At 48.5% G+C, this 21,144-nt stretch overlaps 1 protein-coding gene across 1 annotated transcript in view; it reads right to left on the minus strand.

The window, feature by feature from the left end:
- Positions 1–21,144, minus strand: part of pgs1 (phosphatidylglycerophosphate synthase 1) — a 104,530-nt gene that overhangs the window by 59,985 nt on the left and 23,401 nt on the right. Inside the window, 4 exon segments of the mRNA XM_084322861.1 lie at positions 695–885; positions 887–987; positions 3,970–4,184; positions 18,180–18,358. Coding sequence (XP_084178987.1) covers positions 695–885; positions 887–987; positions 3,970–4,184; positions 18,180–18,358 — 686 coding nt within the window.

Below are 21,144 nucleotides of genomic sequence, written 5' to 3' on the forward strand. Positions count from 1 at the left end.
GAGAGAGAGAGAGAGAGAGAGAGAGAGAGAGAGAGAGAGAGAGAGAGAGAGAGAGAGAGAGAAGAGAGAGAGAGAGAGAGAGAGAGAGAGAGAGAGACACATTCGGCAAATGACGCCGGGTCCGGGAATCGAACCCGGGTTGGCCGTGCCGCGACGCAGCGCATTACATGGTTCGCCACTTGGGCGCTCCTTTCCCTAACTTTCTTTGAGGGTATGGAAGCGGATAATGTGACAGAGGCGATCTGACTGGCCTTCCTGGTCTCTCAGCTTGTTATTGTTTTATTTTTGTTTTCTATTATGTTCTTACTATTCCTCTTCTCTATCTACAGAATGCAAGAGATATGTGACTGCTGTCTGGTGATTTAAGAGCTAAAAAGGAGAAAAACATTGATTGATAAAATGCTTTAATGTATTTTAGAATGATTTTGTCTGGTATAGGGGTGGGGGGAGGGAGGGGGGAGGGCCTTATTTTATTTTTATTTTATTTTGGCCCATGTGGGACCGCCTGTAAAAACTAAATCTTCAATAAAAAAACCTTGTTCAAAAAAAATATAAAATCCGATCTCTCGAGTGCTGCTATCTGAGCGCGTCAACCAAGCGCATACCAGTAGAACCAGAAGGTGCATTTACGTTGAATAAGGATTGCAACTTTATTTAGTGTGGTAGTGAAAGGGTTAAGATGCAACCAACCCACCCTTGGCGTGGAAGGTCCACTGGGGCCTGTGGTACTCGTGGAGGTGCACCCTCTTCTGCTGGCCCAACTGGCACACTTTACTGTAGAACTGCCTGGCGATGTGGATGTACGCGGCCGGGATCGCACCAGCGACGCCCTTCGCCCCGAAGAAGCCGTTGACTTCCGGGGAAGCGGTGAGGATGCGGTAGTCAGCCCCCTGCCCCGAGGACCAGCCCCATGTACGCCCGCGTCAGGTTGAAGTAGCCCGAGGTCAGGAACACTGTGGCGTCGCTGCCTGCATCTGTCAGCAAACGCTGGGAAAACCATGTGAAACATGATCACAATGCTTGTCAGAACACAGATATCCCAGGAATGTTAAAACCAAGGTAGCCAAGTTGTTATGCAACATGATACCAAGAAGAGATCAAGCCATAACACGATTCCATGAAATGATTAAACCGTAACATGATTCCATGAAATTACAATGCGATAATCCTGTTTACATGTGTCATGGGGTTATTCGAGGGAATTGCATTTCATTAAGAAAGGTAATTGTTTTCGTGTTGTGCGTGCCACTGTCAAACTTGACCAAAACAAGCCGAGCCATTTAACCAATCCTAACCATTTAGCGGTGGGCAGCCATAGCCTGGGGACCAACTCCAATTCTAATGATGCCTTTGTCAAGGGCGTTAGCATGTACCTACATCATACTGTCGGTTGCTGCCATAAGCCTATACGTATGTCTATAGCACTTGAAAGTATGATCCTTCAGGTGAAATGACGAGAACTGCATCTGAGTTTTTGTAGGAAACAGAGAGACGTATGTAGAATGGGGAAAAGCGATACGCAAACCAGTCGTCGGCTTTCACATTACATTCTCATGGCCCGACTCGTTATAAAAAGATTTATATACGTACGTACGCGTGCCATGTCTTAGCAGTGGCTAAGATTACGAACATAGCAGTGGCTAAAGATTATGAAGGTATCCACACGAAGCATGCATAACTGCGCACAGATTATGAAGATGCACCACATCCGTCAACTTAATGTATAGACCTTTTCTAACTCGTGTAAGTAAATCTTATTGATCTAGACTAACTGCCTGGTCATTCGTGATTAAATTGTTCTAAAACAACAGGAACAGATGGCAACAGTGCTCATTAATAATAATTAGGATGTTTATTCTAAAGCTTTTGGAGTGTCAACTGCGTTTCTTGATCAGTTGTAGAAAGATATATAGTACATGTCCTGAATGGTCTCTATTAATGCGACTATGATCAGAGTAATTCACAGTATGTTACTGCAATTATGCTTAATGCAACTAAGAACACACTTCTTCAACATCAACAACACGCATCAACATAATCAGAGTAGGGTTCTGCTCTACTCCTTTCACTACCACGCTACAGAGGGTTAACCTTTCACTACCACACTACAGACGGTTAACCTTCTGTAGTGTGGTAGTGAACGGGTTAACCCTTTGTAGTGTGGTAGTGAAAGGGTTAACCCTTTGGTGTGTGTGGTAGTGAAAGGGTTAACCGTCTGTAGTGTGGTAGTGAAAGGGTTAATCGCATTAAAATCGCATCATTGGTGTGCATGATGTGGAGACCATCTCGTCTGGTTAAGTCAGTCGTAGGGACAGGAATCACCAGCTTTCAATAAAAATAACTTGGGCCACAATATATATAATAGAGGTTATTTTTTAAAGCACAGTGGGAAGTCCACTCCTCCTTTCAGTATTTATTGTGACGTTGGAAAGCAGAGCGGGAGACAGAGAGGAGATTGCGGTGGGGTTTGACCCCAGGCCAGCAGGGTAAAGCAGAGCGGGAGACAGAGAGGAGATTGCGGTGGGGTTTGACCCCAGGCCAGCAGGGGTTACACGTTGGTCAAGATGCAGGGGTCTTAACCACTAAACCGTCTCAGGGAACAATATTGAGATTATTGATGTTTCGCGGAAGCTTAAGTAAAGCAATTTGTTGCTCCAATACATTGCTATTCATTACTTTGCTTTATTTTGATTGGACCACAATAAGAAGCTGAAATAATGCCCTTTAGGGAAATACAATGTCAAAACCAATTCTACTTATGAGTAAAAAAGCCACAAAACTGTTAAGAGGAAAGTCAAGGCCTTTCAGACTTTACAGTCCTTCCATGACCATTTCTTTTGATTTTCAAGAAAATACATCCGACAGAACGGCGTTAGATGCTCGTTCATTAACAGCATATCAGGAAAATACATCACAATACTGATTCATATATATGACTATATAACTAATGTAACTGGGGAAGAGTATAATGATACTATACATATTACATAGTGTCCCATGACCTTGTCATCGCAGACATCTTGGTAGGCAAACAACAGGTGACTGTAATCAAATAACAACAGGCAATACTCATCGGGACTTAGGAGTGGTTGGGGACTGCCTATCCAGGGCCCCTTATATGTTTTTATATTTATCCATAATCATTTATAGATTGTGTTTCATGCCTTTAGTATCTTGCATAGCTTAGTCTGTGATGTGTGATAAACAGGCTTTTGTCACAGAAGGTTAAAGGTCTGAGTTCCCATCGAGGGTTGGAGGTATTGGTTTGAGAGTGGACTGAGGCTTTAACTGGTCAACTTAGTTTATTGCACCAATGATTGCGGAACATCTGGCATAAGGTCATCTTATCTTAAATGTCAAAGAATGTTAAACATCTAGTTGACTCATGCATCCCTAAATGTAATGACCGTGTTCCCGCACTTTTCATTGTGTAAGGAGGCTCAATTATTTCATACTGGCCTTCTGCCTCCTACTTCTCACTAACCCTTCTCTCTTCCTCATCTCTCACCTGTTCCTCCTTTAAAAAGGAACACGCCAACATTTTGTGGAATCAGCTTACTGTCTTCTCCAGAGAGAGACAAGAAGATAGATACCAGTTTCCTCTCTGTGCGTTCAGTGAATGGAAGCGGACATGATCGGTTAGCCTAGGCATTGTCCGAAGGCTAACCGGCCATGTCCGCTTCCATTCATTGTGCTAAACTAGGCTAACATGCAGCCAGATAGCTTTCTACTGAACGCACAGAGAGGAAACTGGTATCCATCTTCTTGTCTCTCTCTGTTCTGTTTTATTCTTAATCTCCAACAGAAATTAAATATTTCTATATTAATACGTCACTCTGGGATAACAAATATTAATCATTACAGCCTCAGATACTCATTCAATGTCAACAACAGCCATTATGGCCTTGCAGGATATTGGCAGAACAGTGATGACCACTATGAACACTGTGTGGATGGTTTTTCCCCCACCTGTGTGATCTGCTCGTCCACCTGTATTCCCAGAGGCTTCATCTGGACCAGAGGGAAGACCCAGGTGTTGTCCTCCCTCTCCCCGTCATCCCCGCCCCCCATGCCCTCATCATCAGAGTCCTCCGCCTGGTTCAGTAGCTGCTGCCGCGTGCGAGCCGTGTTTACCACCTCCATGATTCGCTGGCTGGCCATCGCTGAGAATTCTTCCCGGTTGCCTAGTTGTTACCACAGGAAAGGAACACGCATGCACATACGCACACACGACCACAAACACACACACACACACACACACAAAGTTGAGTGGCTGCAGCTGAGGCAGGTCATGGTGTTCGTTGGGTCGTGGTGTTCTGGGCAGTAAGTGTGGGTCAATATGGGAATCTCAGAAAGATGTCTGGCGCCACTTCCAGGCATGAGTCACAGAGGAGGAGAAGAAGGAGCTGGAGTGGTAATGCAGGCTCAGCTTTATTCTGCAGGCCTTATTTTACTGTAAGTCTTACTCTTGTCTTCCCAAACACCATTCATTGTCAGCTTTGGTCCGGGGCGGGGGGGGGGGGGGGGGGGGGGGGTGTGTGTGTGTGTGTGTGTGCGCCTGCCACTTCCCACTCTATATCATCTTCCAGAAACATTGTGACATCATCACTGCTCTATTTCTGGTGCCTGTTACAACTGCGGTCCAGTTCTGCAGACATGATGTCATTCATCCCTCAATCCCAACTTCCTGCCCGTCTGTGCTCCAGTTATGCACACACACACATACACCTGACAATTTCACATCCCATTACATCACTAGGCAACCACAAGAACTCTCTCCCTCCTTCTCAAACACTTAGCCTCTCTCAGCTACTTCTGATTACATGACCCATCAATCAATTCCACTGACAGAAATCACTGACCAGTGCCAATGTAACCGAGCGTGAAGTGTCATAACATTTAAAAGGTTAAGGTGTGATTTAAGTGTGTGTGTGCGCGTGTGTGTGTGTGTGTGTGTGTGTGTAGCCTGGGTTACGTACACATGACAGTTTTGAAGGGGCTTCAAGTGGATTGTTTTGCTATGGAGGAGGGGCCAAGCAGTAAGCAGGGTATTGTTCATTCTGTATCTGCCATTACTGGCAGTCGCACAGTCACTTTTCTTACCCTGGAAGCAGACACTGTTACTGTGCCACCTGCCTGATTTTTATTGTAAACCTGATTTTCAACTGCACATGTAACTGAAAGGTGACCATCAAGTCAACATTTACAATGTTTATGTCCCTTGCCGATCTGGAATTGATCTGGTCATAAATGTGGTCTGGAATGTATCTGGTCATAAATGTGGTCTGGAATGTGTGTGTGTGTCACATTTGAATGATTAAAGATGCACTATGCAGTTTTGGGGGAGGGGGTGCAATTACGTTTAAAAAATATAGATACTGTTGTGAAGGGCCAGATTAAACCGAATATATATATTTATTTATATATATATATTTAATTGTATTTGTATATTCTCTAATATTCCCTGATATCCCTTGTATATTCCTTGTACAATATGCATTGAATATCCATTCTAGCCTACTGAACATCCCATAATAGTCTCCATTCTACTATCGGTCGAGACCTTGGTGCCAGGCTGCCATACCCCCCAGACCCAGTTCAAACGTACCGCTCAACATGTACGAACAAGTCCTAGTTCCGCGTAGGAATCTGGCTACCGCACCACTAATGGGACTATTTGTTCATAGTGCGTATATATACTGCGCTACTAAAGTAGGACTTCCTTTTCAGTCCAGTTTCTTACCCTCCAATAGAGTCACAGACGTAAAGCCTCCCCGCGACGCCACGTGTGGGAGTAAGGCCAAGTTCGGCCTACCATCGGTATTGAGACATCGTGTATATTAATATTTGAATAGTCATATTTGGCACTATATCGTCGAGTTGGACGTAGTCTATTAAGCTAATAATAGTCTGTTAATATATAGTGCTTCGTGCGGTGAGAATACTACCGTAGTCAGTACCCCATCGTTTCGGGCAGAGAACTGGCTGCTTACCCAGGATGATCGACCCCATGTGAGATTGCACCCGAGGAGCCCCAGAGCCGACGAGCGAGTGGACCTGTATACCGGATTATTCTACCGACGACAGCCCGCCTTCCCAGGCACGGATTATGCTTTGTATACGTTGATTATTCCATGGATAAAGACCCCCGACACTGCCGTGTGTTGGAACCCCCCCCCCTGGAGAGGACGCAAGGTGAGGAGACGCTCTGCAAGACGAGGTCGCTTCACGTCTCTCCCCCGTGGACCGGAGAGAGCCGGCTCACAGAGAGTCCATCTGCTTTCATCTGTGGTCCAAGGATCGCCGGCGCATTGAACGGCACTACAGTGGGTTCACCTGGGATACCCTTGGCCGGATGAGGCAGCCGGACTCTACCCCCCCCCCCTTCCTACTCCTGTCGGCTTACAAGCGACCGGATTAACCCCCCCCTAGTGTATCCAGTCTATAATCATTAAAGTATTATTGCTGTTATTCCTTAACTATTCCAGGTCGTATATGTACCACCTGCGCCTTCAGAGATTGGACATTCTCTATTGATATACCGACGAATACTCTTGCCATAAAAGTGCATACTAATTCCCATTCATAAATGTGATTGATTTGATTAAGTGCTTGCTCTACACACCATCGCTGTGTAGAAATAAAGACCTATTTCTAATTCGTACATTTGTGTTGGATCCGTTTCATCTACGTGACAGTGTTCATCATAATATATTTATGCCGAGTACTGGGTGGCCGAATATTAAGTACAAAGGTAGTGGTAGTAAGTATCATATCTAGTAATACAGTCAGGGAATTGTACCCCTCAGTTACAATTGGTCCTTCGAGCCGGAGGGTAATCAGTGTAATATTAATATAGTGTTATTAATATTGAAATGGCCTATGATGAACACTCCACGAAACGATCCTCCTAACCAACACCCGCAGCGCGAACGACGGCTCCCTCAGTACTTAGAGGCTTACGCTGTCAGTCAACAACCTAGTCTTCTACTAACAGTAAACGCGGTAAAACTAGAAAGTAAAAGTATGTCTAACCCCAACGCCCAGACTACCCCGACCATAGAGGCCCCTACGGGTTCTAATGTAACTGACCAAGTTCACGGTGGGGACCAGTGGGAACCAGACATCCAATCCAATCCAATCCAACTTTATTTATAAAGCGCTTTAACAGCCACAGGGGCACAAAGTGCTGTACAGGGGGAGCATATTAAAAACTATTAGCAGCACTAAAAATAGATAAAAAAAACAAGAGTACCAAAACAGAGATAAAAAACATTAGGTAAATATAGGCAGCAATACAAGTTTAAATAGATCAGAGTACTTAAAAAAAATATTTAAAAGCAAGGGAAACAGTAACAAAACGATACAACAACAACACAGTAAGACAATAAGATCATAAAATCAACAAGCTACATGGTGTCGAAAGCCAGAGAGAAGAGGTGGGTCTTAAGGAGGCCTTTAAAACGGGGCAGTGATGAGGCCTGCCTAATCTGCAGTGGCAGCTCATTCCACATTTTGGGGGCGGCAACGGAGAAAGCACGGTCCCCCCTGAGCTTACGCCTAGTTGTAGGCACTACTAGGAGCAGCTGGTCAGCTGACCTGAGAGAGCGAGAAGGTGTATAGACCTGCAACAGCTCAGAGAGGTAGGGTGGAGCAAGGTCATGAAGGGCTTTAAAAGCAAATAAAAGAATTTTAAAATGAATCCTAAAGTGCACTGGGAGCCAGTGGAGTGAAAATAAAATCGGTGAGATGTGGTCGTATTTACGAGTGCCAGTTAAAAGACGGGCAGCGGCGTTCTGCACCATCTGAAGGCGAGCCACTGAGGATCCACTCACCCCTATATAAAGTGCATTGCAGTAATCCAGCCTGGTAGTCACAAATGCATGGATTACTGCTTCAAAATGCTGGGCGTGCAGGATGGGCTTAATTTTGGCCAGCTGCCTCAACTGGAAAAAACTTGTTTTAACCACGGCCTTGATCTGGCTGTCAAATTTAAGGTCTGGGTCGATCTTTACACCTAGGTTCTTTACTATTGGTTTGACATGTTGTGCCAGCGAACCCAGATCTAGCAGTGAGGTCACAGCGGGGCCACCAAAAACCATGACCTCCGTCTTTTTGTCATTAAAATTTAAAAAATTCAATGCCATCCAGGATTTAATGTCATCGAGGCATTTGGTCAGCGGGTCTATGGAAAAAGAGCCAGACTTTTTTAGTGGCATATAGATCTGGCTGTCATCAGCGTAGCAGTGAAAAGGAATGCCGTGCTTTCTGAGGATGGAACCAAGGGGCAATAAATAAATAGAGAACAGGACGGCGCCAAGTATCGAGCCCTGGGGTACACCGTACAATAGGGGGGCAGTAGAGGACACAGAGTCCTCGAGCTTGACACAAAAGGATCTATCTGCCAGGTAAGACATGAACCATTCAAGGGCTATGCCTCTGATGCCCACCCACTGTTCAAGGCGGGCAATTAAAATGTCATGGTCCACCGTGTCAAAAGCGGCCGACAAGTCTAAAAGGACCAGGACAACACAGTCACTGGAATCAGTAGCTAAAAAGATGTCATTAAAAACTCTTAAAAGTGCCGATTTAAAACCAGATTGGAAAACCTCGAGAATATTGTGCTCGTTTAAAAAATTCATTAGCTGAGTATAGACAATTTTCTCAAGGATCTTTGATAAAAATGGCAGTTTAGAGATGGGCCTAAAATTTGACATGGCTGCAGGATCAAGCCCAGGCTTCTTGATCAGGGGCTGCACAACCGCATGTTTAAAAAGTGCCGGGACCACACCAGAGGACAGGCTGCTATTTATAATGTTAAGTACAGTAGGCCCAACAGCTGGGAAGACTTCCTTAAAGAGTCGAGGTGGAACAGCATCATCTGGGGAGCCCGATGGCTTCATTTTGCCAATGACCTCCTGTAAGGAAGACAGCGTCATGGGCACAAATGTGTTAAAAACAGCGGGGCTGGGGACAAAAACGGAGGGGTCATAAACAGGAGGTAAAATAGAAGCCCTAATGGAGGAGACCTTATCAATAAAGAAATTAAGGAAACCTTCACAGGCAGCACGAGAGGCCTCCACACAGGTAGTCAGTGGTGCATTCAGTACATCATTGATGGTCTTAAACAATACACGGGGCTTATGGCAGTTTGACATGATAATGTCCGCAAAATACGTTGTCCTAGCCTCCCGTACAATATTCTGGAAGTGATGCCAGCAGTCACTTAGCATGTAAAGCGATACATGCAGTTTGTCCTTCTTCCATTTGCGCTCGGCTCTGCGGCACTCACGCTTCGCAGAACGGGTCAAATCATTCATCCAGGGCTCTGATTTAACCCTGGGCTGTCTGGTCTTAAAAGGGGCAACAGTGTCCATAGTAGTTTGACAGGCGTCAGTAAACCACAAGCTAAGGGTCTCAACATCATCACAAACTGGAGCGACATCATTTGAACAGAAAACAGCAGAGAAACGCTCAGCAGTGAATGGGTTAATAATCCGGCAACGGCGAGCAGCAGCGCCAGGTTTGACTGTGTTACAAACAAGTGCAACGTCAAACAGGACAGGCATATGGTCAGAGAAAAATGATCCACATATCTCTAGATTAAAAACAGGTAAACCATATGATAAAACCAGATCAAGTGTGTGCCCACGTTCATGCGTGGGGCCAGACACAGATTGGATAAGATTAAAACAGTCGATGGTGCTTAAAAAGTCCTTTGCCAAAGGGTTGTCGGAACAACACACATGCACATTAAAATCCCCGACAATCAGGCGGCTAGGTGGTGTAGTGGTCAAAGGCACTCGCCACCAGTGTGGAGACGCTAGGATTCGCGTGTTCGAATCCAGCTCTCCACATTGTTTTTCAGTTTGGCTGGTCGTCCGCAGTAATACACATTGGCCGTATTACGGGGAGGGAAAAACTGAAGGGTGGGGATCGAACGTTGTGAACAAGCGACTCCTACAAGTCGGTTGGTGCGCCTGCGCAGTAGAATCAGGAAGTGTCGGGGGCAGCGTGAGCCTCCCACGCGTTACTCCTCGACACTGAGAGATCGAGCTGCGCAGGTGAAAAGATGCGACTGCTGTTACCTCAAGTACCGGAGGGGACTTGTGCTATGTATGACTTAGTCCACATTGCAGCCGGCTTGTGGGAGGCAAGAAACAGCGTTCGTGACAGGGGAGGGTTGAATTGGATGATACGAAATTGGGATGGGAGAAAATATAGAAAAATGGGAGAAAAAAGTGGATCAAAAAAAAAAATCCCCGACAATCAAGACATGATCATAGTTTGGCATGCTATCGGCCAGGAAGGCAGAAAAGTCATTAATAAAATCCTTATTGTACTTAGGGGGGCGGTAGATCACAGCACACAACACGGTTTGATTGATCTCAAACATGCTCAGCTCAAAGCTGCAGAACGGTGAAGGTAGCGATAGTGGTTTACACTTGTAGCCACTTTTGTAAACAATCGCTAACCCCCCTCCTCGGCCTGACAACCGCGGTGTGTTAAAATAGCTGCAGTCTGTCGGCAAGAGTTCGGTGATCGTGCTGGACTCACCATCATGTAGCCAGGTCTCGGTTATACAAAGGAAATCCAGTCCCCGGGAAATGAAGAAATCCTTCAGTATGAAAGCCTTGTTAGCTAGTGATCTAGCATTTACCAGGCCAAATCTGGAGGGGAGCGGCGAGACCGAGCCATCAGCGGCCTGGGGAACACAATACAGAGACCGGAGATTTCGGAGGTTCACCCCGCGAAGGCGGGGGCGAGTAGAGCAGTAGCCACGGGGAGTAGAGCAGTAGCCGCGGGGTTGAAACAGCTCATCCGAGCCCACGACATGTACCAGACAGGTGCCGTCCGGGTCCAGTGGGCGCAAGGTAGCGGCGGGCCATGAGGTAGGTCCATATCCCGATCTGTATTCCAAGCCGGCTTTTAGTTTCACCAGATAGCCGCCTCGCTTCCCACGACGGCGATAACGCTTGCGACGAGGGAGTGGTGCTGGGGCGCAGCACAGGTAAGCTGGGATATCCGACAGGAATGGAGGCAGTGTTTCATGGCCACTGCGATCAAAATTAGCTAGATCATTAGTAGAGTGCCTAAGATCTAGGAGTGTGTGGCGATCATAAACCAGAAGTGAGTTAACATTATGATCAAAAAGAAAAACAAACATTAAAATGACACACAGTGTTTGTAGAGGCAGACGGCAGGCCACACACAGCGGCGCCATCATGCAACGAAGGTCTCTAACAGGAGCACTCATTCAAGACATGACTTCACACCCCGCCAGTACTGAAGAAGTAGTCCCCGATGAGTCCCGGGAGGAATACAACGCGACCGAGAGAGAACTCGGCACGGAAGAAGACGGGGAGAGCACCGTGGAGATAGAGCTCCAAGGCTCCGCAAGGAGTACCCCGAGGGAAGGCTCCCCTATACAACCGCCTTCTCCCAGCGAGGCAGAGAGGACCCTACAGCAGGCCTTCCTCATCAGCCTGAACGCCGCTGCTGAACGCGACCGACTGCAGATCCAGCAGCGGAGCGAAGAAGAGCATATACGTCTAGAAATAAGACGCATTCAGAGGGAAGAGAATGTGGCCCGAGACCGAGCAGACAGCCAGCGAGCAGCTGCTGGTGCTCTACGGGACGCAGAGCGCGACAGACAGCAAGCGCAACTAATAGAACAGCTGATCAGACGGACAACACCCTCTCCCTCCGCCAGAGGCTCCAGGAACTCGTCTAGACACACCTCCAGGGCGGCATCCCCTAGCCGAGTAAACAACCCTGAACTTGACCAACAGACGAGGTCTATACCCCCCACAGACCACCTCCCCCCACCGGTCCAAGCGAGACCTAGCAACCGGGAAGGAGCAGCATATCCTGTGGAGAGGCTAAACCAGAGACTACAAGCACTGGATGACCTAACTGAAGACGAAGAGGAAGAGGAGGAGAACCACGCCCGACGACAGCACAGTACTCTACCGGACCAGGAGGTCCGGTACAGCCCAGGCTATACTCCCGCGGAGCTGCGCTACAGACCCCCGACTCTATACACGGGTGAGCACGACGCACGACCCGCACCGAGGAACAGCACCTGGACAAGCGGGCCATGGTACACTGCCGGTACCAGCCCATACCAAGGAGCGGGAGGAGACTCGCCTAGGAGGCCTCTCCCCCAACGCTCGCCGATGTATCCACAGTCAGCGTCATACATTGGCACGCCTATGGTACCCGACTTCACCCAAGAGAACCGGGCCCAGTATACAGAACTCCGCATGTGTCTGGAGACCATGTTGGTGGATGTATTGGATGAACGCCATAAATACGCCATCCTACTGAAGCACTTAAAGGTACCCCGCGCACATAATATAGCGCTCGCCTACGCGACTTCCACCACCCCATACACAGCAGCGCTGGTAGCATTGGACCAGAGGTATGGGCGCATATGGGATTACGTGATCCAGGAGATCCGACACATCGACCGCTTACCCCCAGCAATAGACAATCGAGCACTGGACGACCTGTCCATCAGAGTGCAGTCCCTGGTAGGGATGTTGGGAGCGCAGAGAGAGAAGGGGAGGCATGAACTTTACGCCAACTCAAATGTGGAAAGGATCTTGGAGAAGCTGCCGCCCGCTCGACAGGAGCGTTTTAGGCGGCAGAGAGACCACCGAGACCCGAATGGCCCCGAACCGAACCTCCTCGATCTAGCAGACTTCCTGGCGAGAGACGTCAGCAGCCTACGGCTAGATACATTCGGACGGAGCACCCCTGGCTCCAGAGAAGGAACCAGACGACTAAATGATGGAAGAAGATCGGTGACTGTGATGCACCAATCGGAGTCAGTACCGAGCAGCAGGAGCCACAGTACCCCCTCCAGAACGGAGAAGTGGAAGATAGTGTGCCCCTACTGTGAGAAAGAACACTGGCTAGCGCAATGTGACTCCTTCCCCAAGCTGAACGCGGAGGAAGCAAGTCAATGGATAAAGTCCAACAAGCGCTGTTTTCGCTGTGCGCGCTCACACATGGCAGCCGAATGCCGCTTAAAGGAAAGGTGCACCAAGTGCGATGGAGCCCATCTGGACATACTTCACGACAGTAACAGACGGCGCCCTTCACCCGCACCATCCAGCAGCAAAGCGAGCGTCATGTACATCGATCCCGCCAGCAGCAGTGGAGCCCGAGTACTCCTAAAAGTAGTGCGTGTGACACTAAGCTACCAGAATAAAGTCCTGGACACTTACGCCGTCCTCGATGACGGGTCAGAGAAGACCCTTCTGCTCGCCTCCGCTGCGGCCCAGCTAGGGCTGCGGGGAAGCGAAACCCAAATGACAATTCGGACAATAAGACGAGATTTGAAGATGATAAAGGGCGAGAATGTCTCATTCTCTATCGCAGCAAGCGGCCAGCCTGAGCGACGGTACCAGATTACAGACGCTTTCACCAGCCAAGAAATAGGACTGTCGCGGTACACATACCCCGTCGCCAAGCTGATGGAGAAATATGCACATCTGCGCAAGTTACCGATCCCGCTCATAGACAATGCTATGCCGACCCTGTTGATAGGCTCCGACCATGCAGACCTCATTGTCCCGATAGACCGGGTTCATACCGGACCCCGAGGCTGTCCTGCAGCAGTCGAGACCCGTTTGGGATGGACTCTCCAAGGCCCGCTCGCCAAATCTCTCAACCGAAGTACAGCCACTAGATGTCTCCACTCCCGAGTCACGGAGGGAGAAACCGCACTCCTGCAACACGTAGAGCGGCTATGGACCTTGGAACAAATGCCCTTTAAGAACGGAAGGAAAGACATTCGCTCTAAAGATGACATTTACGCCATTCACCTCCTCGAGACAGGGACCAAGAGAGTCCCGGTCAACGGCGTGTTGAGATACGCCACGCCACTCCTGCGGCGAGAAGGAATGCCTACTTTCCACGCCAAGACAGACGCCACAGAACGGTACCTGCTGAACACGGAGCGGCGCTTAGCCAAGAACCCCGCCCAAGAGAGTGTATACCGCGCTGAGATTGAGAAGCTCATCACAGCGGGACACGTCACAAAGATGGACATAAAAGAGGCTGACCAGACCACTGAATCGTGGTACGTGCCTCACCACAAGGTCCATCACAACGGTAAAGACCGCATAGTATTTAACTGCAGCTACCAGATCGGATCCCAAAATCTGAATAAAGAGTTACTGCCCGGTCCCACACTCGGCCCCTCCCTACTCGCCGTTCTACTCCGCTTCCGCCAGGAAAAGGTGGCCATCAGCGGGGACATTAAAGGAATGTTCCTGCAGGTGAGATTAGTAGAGGAGGACAAGCCCCTGTTACGGTTCCTATGGAGAGAGAAGCCAGGAGATGAGCACCCAGCCATCTACCAATGGGAAGTCCTCCCCTTCGGAACGACGTGCAGCCCCTGCTGTGCTACATTTGCACTACAGAAACATGTAGCAGAGGACCCAGCAGCGGACGAAGAGGTCCGACACAGCGTAAAGAACAGCTTCTACGTAGACAACTGTCTACAAAGCCTTTCAACCCAGGAAGAAGCCGAGGCTCTCCTGATTAAACTCCGCGCCTCATTGATCAAAGGCGGCTTTGATCTCAGGCAGTGGGCCAGCAGCGATCCGCAAGTACTGCGCAGCCTCTCCTCCGAGGACAAGGCAGCCAGCAGCGAGACCTGGATGGCTACAATCCCGGGAGAAGCCCAGGAGATGACCCTGGGATTGGTGTGGCGATTCAAAACAGATTCGCTTCACTACAGACACAAGCCCCTGACTACGGAGCAGGGAAGGCCGGCGGCGGCGCCGACCACCAGACGGAGTGTGTACACAACACTCGCCCGACAATATGACCCGCTAGGATGTATTCTACCGTACACCACCAGGGCAAAAATGATTGTACGAGCATTGTGGGACAAGGACCAGGGCTGGGACAACCCCATTCCCGCACACCTTGCATCCACCTGGAGAGAGTGGGAGATGGAGCTCCACTCACTCCCAGGCGTTAATATGCGCCGAAGCTACTTCCCACCCACGGTGAGGCCAGAGACATGTAAAATGGACTTACACGTCTTCAGTGACGCCTCAGAGGTCGCATACGGATCAGTAGCCTACTTGCGGGCCCAAGAAAAGGGGGGAGAGATCTACACAGCATTTGTCCTCGCCCGCTCGAGAATAGCCCCACGCAAGCAACAATCTATCCCACGTCTAGAGCTCTGCGCAGCCCTAGCCGGAGCGCACCTAGCCACGCTCATCCAACGTGAGCTCACCATACCGGTGTCTAGAACAATCCTGTGGTCAGATTCCACGACAGTACTCGCCTGGATCAAATCGGACTCATGCAAGTACAAAGTCTTCGTGGGAGTCAGAGTCACCGAGATTCAAGACTTAACCGAAGAGTTAACCGGAGAAACAGAGTGGCGCTACGTTGATACAAAACAGAACCCAGCTGACGTCATCACCCGGGGGATGCCCCTGGATGACCTCACCCGTCGCAATGTCTACAGTGACGGCCCAGCATTCCTAAAGCTCCCGGAAGGAGAGTGGCCCACGCCTATCCCGAGGGAAGCCAGTCAGGAGGAGGCTGAGAATAAGAAGCCTGTGTTCTGTGGATTGAGCACTGTTATCTCCGCAGACCCCAACACACTCCTGATGGGGCGGCTAGATCCTGCATTACCCCAGACAATGTACCGGCCTGAAGAAGCGAACGGCCGACGAATGTGGAGGTACAGCCAAGTATTAGCCGACAAGTTTTGGAGCAGTTTCCTACTGCACTACCTACCGTCTCTACAGACCCGCCAGAAGTGGGTAAAGGAGAGAGACAATTTGACAGAAGGAACAGTCGTCATGATTATTGATCAATCACTGCCCAGAGCTATGTGGCCGGCCGGCCGCGTAAGCAAAGTGATCACCGGTGCCGACGGCAAGGTCCGAGCAGCTGAAGTGCTTGTCCAGGGTCGCACTTACACCCGTCCCGTGGCGAGGCTCATAGAACTGCCCCGACTCCCAGACACAATCGATGATGACCATGACCCTATAACCCTATGACTTTGTGAAGTTGACTGACCCTACAGCAAACCCTTATGTGTAAATAGACAACGCGATTAATCTGTCTCTGCTTAACTGATTAGGTCTGGGACCAATCAGGGGGTGGCTGTTGTGAAGGGCCAGATTAAACCGAATATATATATTTATTTATATATATATATTTAATTGTATTTGTATATTCTCTAATATTCCCTGATATCCCTTGTATATTCCTTGTACAATATGCATTGAATATCCATTCTAGCCTACTGAACATCCCATAATAGTCTCCATTCTACTATTGGTCGAGACCTTGGTGCCAGGCTGCCATACCCCCCAGACCCAGTTCAAACGTACCGCTCAACATGTACGAACAAGTCCTAGTTCCGCGTAGGAATCTGGCTACCGCACCACTAATGGGACTATTTGTTCATAGTGCGTATATATACTGCGCTACTAAAGTAGGACTTCCTTTTCAGTCCAGTTTCTTACCCTCCAATAGAGTCACAGACGTAAAGCCTCCCCGCGACGCCACGTGTGGGAGTAAGGCCAAGTTCGGCCTACCATCGGTATTGAGACATCGTGTATATTAATATTTGAATAGTCATATTTGGCACTATATCGTCGAGTTGGACGTAGTCTATTAAGCTAATAATAGTCTGTTAATATATAGTGCTTCGTGCGGTGAGAATACTACCGTAGTCAGTACCCCATCGTTTCGGGCAGAGAACTGGCTGCTTACCCAGGATGATCGACCCCATGTGAGATTGCACCCGAGGAGCCCCAGAGCCGACGAGCGAGTGGACCTGTATACCGGATTATTCTACCGACGACAGCCCGCCTTCCCAGGCACGGATTATGCTTTGTATACGTTGATTATTCCATGGATAAAGACCCCCGACACTGCCGTGTGTTGGAACCCCCCCCCCCCTGGAGAGGACGCAAGGTGAGGAGACGCTCTGCAAGACGAGGTCGCTTCACGTCTCTCCCCCGTGGACCGGAGAGAGCCGGCTCACAGAGAGTCCATCTGCTTTCATCTGTGGTCCAAGGATCGCCGGCGCATTGAACGGCACTACAGTGGGTTCACCTGGGATACCCTTGGCCGGATGAGGCAGCCGGACTCTACCCCCCCCCCCTTCCTACTCCTGTCGGCTTACAAGCGACCGGATTAACCCCCCCCTAGTGTATCCAGTCTATAATCATTAAAGTATTATTGCTGTTATTCCTTAACTATTCCAGGTCGTATATGTACCACCTGCGCCTTCAGAGATTGGACATTCTCTATTGATATACCGACGAATACTCTTGCAATAAAAGTGCATACTAATTCCCATTCATAAATGTGATTGATTTGATTAAGTGCTTGCTCTACACACCATCGCTGTGTAGAAATAAAGACCTATTTCTAATTCGTACATTTGTGTTGGATCCGTTTCATCTACGTGACAGTGTTCATCATAATATATTTATGCCGAGTACTGGGTGGCCGAATATTAAGTACAAAGGTAGTGGTAGTAAGTATCATATCTAGTAATACAGTCAGGGAATTGTACCCCTCAGTTACAGATACTATACATGTAATTCTTATACATGCAACTCTTATGTTATCCTAATTCAAAACACAATCATGAGGCACTGTGAACCAAACATAAGCCTATAGGAGATACTCATTTGAATGCTTGTGAACAGAATCACAGGCCCTGCCAGCGTACACAACAGTTTGCTTATCCAGTTATGAAATATGCCATAAATGTTTTCACTTCCCTTGGAATTTTTCTGATGTCTCTCTCAAAACATGCACCTTTAAGACCTAGTCCACATGTAAGCGGGCATTTTTAAAACTGTAGCTTTTCCAGAGCTTATGAAAATCGACATCACGACTAATGGCCCCGCCCACACTTACATGGATATCTTTGAAAACCTAGTAGCTTTAGGTCATCAGGTCAATTCACGTGTTTTGCGTTGTTTTTTGCAAAAGAGACAAGCAAAAAAAAATAGAAATAATAATAAATCTAAAATACCCTTGTGGACTAGGCCTTATATACTGTATGCCCACATACATTACAAACATTCAAATGTATCCATGTGTCTACAGACACATAACAATAAAAAGAGGAGCTATTAGACCTGTGACTGCAGTGCGTGTGTGCGTGTGCGTACCTTTATATGGGTGTACCATTCCGTCCAGCATGGAGACGGTGTCATCCGGCTGCAGCTGCAGGGAGACATCCCCCACGGCCCCCACCAGCTCAGAGAAGAAGTCTGCCACTTCCCCACAGTTCTCCAGCAGCACATACCGGTCCTGTCTGTTGGTGAAGTACGAGTCACTCAGGTTAGCCCTGAGTGAGGAGGGGGAGGGGGAGGGAGAGAGACAGAGGGGGAGGGAGGGGTTGGGGGGAGGACAAATCTTTAATACTGAAAACAGATCCCGAAGTATAACGTTAGGCCACAGCGAGGTCTGGCTGGAGACGGAGCTACAAGCTAACATGGAAGCTAACAAGATGAATATGCAAGTTAGCATTCGGATCAGGCTAAAAGCAATACAGGAGGCTAACAGGCAAATCAACACGCAGGCTGGACTCTAAGCAATTCAGAATATTCAGAGGAACATGGAGGCTAATTCAAAAGAAATAAAAACGCTAGACAGCAGCGAGGCTGGAGACGGAGCTACAAGCTAACATGGAAGCTAACACGATGAATATGCAAGCTAGCATCCGGATCAGGCTAGAAGCAATACAGAATGCTAACGATGCTAACGTGCAAACCAACACGCAGACTGGACTCGATGCAATACAGAATACTCAGAGGAGCATGGAGGCTAGTTCGGGAGGAGTGGAACGGACGACCCCCAAAAGAGGGACAAAGAGACGCTGGATACAACCGGACCAACCAGGACTCTGGCACCGAGGTCGGCCGGGCCGCGTGTATATTTTCCCTAACGGACTTGCACTTCCGCGTTCGGTTTGCGCAATCTGATTGGCCACTGACGTTTTTTTCAGCGCCAATCGCGTTACTCCTAACAATCGCGCCAGCAGGCTGTTACCCTAACCCTAACCCTAACCTTAAACAACTAACCCTAACCCTAACCTTAACCAACTAACCCTAACCTTAACCCTAACCTTAAACAACTAACCCTAACCTTAACTCTAACCGTAACCAACTTCGAAAGAGAGCGACTTCGAAAGAGTCGCCAAGCTTAACCAGTTTGTTAGGAGTAACGCGATTGGCGCTGAAAAAAACGTCAGTAGCCAATCAGATCGCGCAAACCGAACACGGAAGTGCAACTCCGTTAGGGAAAATATACACGTGGCCCTCCGCAAGCACGGAGGTCGCCCAGGCCGGCCAGGATGCGAGCATTGAGGCCACACACACCAACCGGGAGCCGAGCGCCGAGATCAGCCAGACCAGCCAGACCAGCCAGAAATCAAATAACGAGATCTCACACACAATGACCAAGATTCAATACCACATATTATTTGATAGTGAATTGATGTTATGATTCGAGACACACTGCAGATAACACACAGACCACTGGGAATACAGACAAGGTAAACACATTAGTTGGGAAAATTGGGACTTGATTCGGGACTAACACACAACTAAGGTCGCTTTCACACAGGGGCTGTTTGGTCCGGATTATCGGACCAGAATTCGATAGTCCGGTTTTTCGGGTTTGTGTGAATGCGGTCGAACTCGGTCCGCCGGACCAAACAGGCGAACTCTGGTCCGCCTGAAAACGTAGGTCTCGGTTCGCTTCATTGGACCAAACACGAACCAAATATAGGAAGTGCTTATTACCACTGCTCGCAGCATTCAATGCAAAACAAGCACACTGCATCTATCTCTCTATCTATCTATATATCTATATATCTAACTGTGCATCTTGGGAAGAAGGAAGAAAAAACGCTGCTTATTATATTATTATTATATATATATATAACAACGTGGTGTACAAGTTGTTTAGCGAGAGGATGGTGGTAATCGGCTTCAATAGAACAACTCGCCTCCGCTGATCTGGAGTCAGACAGAGCTCGCAGTCCACACACAGACACACACACGCGTGCGCGCGCACACACGGGCTCGCAGCCACACACACACATTTCCACTGTCCAATAGACGAGCGCCATTTTCGACCGCGTGACATTGTTCAGATAGTTTGGTGCGCCTGACAGATTGCTATGTGAACGCAGGCGAACCAAATGAAGAATGCAACAATGTTGCAACTTCACCACCAGAACCGCACCGAGTCCACCAAAACTATACGTGAAAGCGACGACGGGGAACATGGGAAAAAACATTCGGAGACCTGACCGGGAGCTCTGGAACTGTACTATCATATGAAAGATAAAAATTCAAAGACAATGTTGGACAATAATAGGGACATTGGAGAATCCCATTGGGGAATCTCCGTCGTTATAGGAGGGGCCCTCTCCAGGAGAGCCTTACCCCTCCAGCCCGCCAACGGGGGTTAAAAAGAATTACCTGGGAAGTGCCAATTGTCTTTAGTTTTTTTTTCTTTCTCTGAGTTATGTTAGAATAGCAGTTGCTTTGAATGTGCACATGGACAATTGTGAAGGACAAGAATTCAAAATGTTGGACATGAAGAGAGGCTTGGAGAATCTCCTTTGGGGGATATCTCCGTCTCTAGGGGGCTTCTTCAACAGGAGAGCTGACTCCCCTCCAAACCGCCAAAGGGGGAAAGAGTGCTAAACATATGGCTTATTTTATAATTTTTTCTTATTGTGTTGTCAGTGCTATTTTTTCATAAATGTATATAGTGATATATCGGCGGATCGACCCGGGAGAGGGGGGTCTTACGTGTTGCGGGGTCGGTGGTTGGGTCTTGTGTGTTGTGGGGTCGATGTGCGGTGGGTTATCTGTGACATGGGAGGTAACGGGCTGGGCTCGGTGAGAGGGAGCCCCCTGCACTCTCCTCTATTGGGCCTGGCCCAATCAATTCAAAAGACCCGTGTTGCAGGTGCCCGGCTCTGTGTATAGCAGTACTGGGATATGGGGGAGTCCTACTAGTGGGCCTGGGATATGGAGGTGCTCTGATTCTTGGGGAGGCCTATTGGGGGGGTCAGAGCGGATGCGCTTTGCCCAGGGGGGCCTTGTGTGTTGTGGG

The sequence above is a fragment of the Notolepis coatsorum genome (assembly GCF_963971535.1).
Source record: "Notolepis coatsorum genome assembly, chromosome: 10".
Classification (NCBI taxonomy): Eukaryota; Metazoa; Chordata; class Actinopteri; order Aulopiformes; family Paralepididae; genus Notolepis; species Notolepis coatsorum.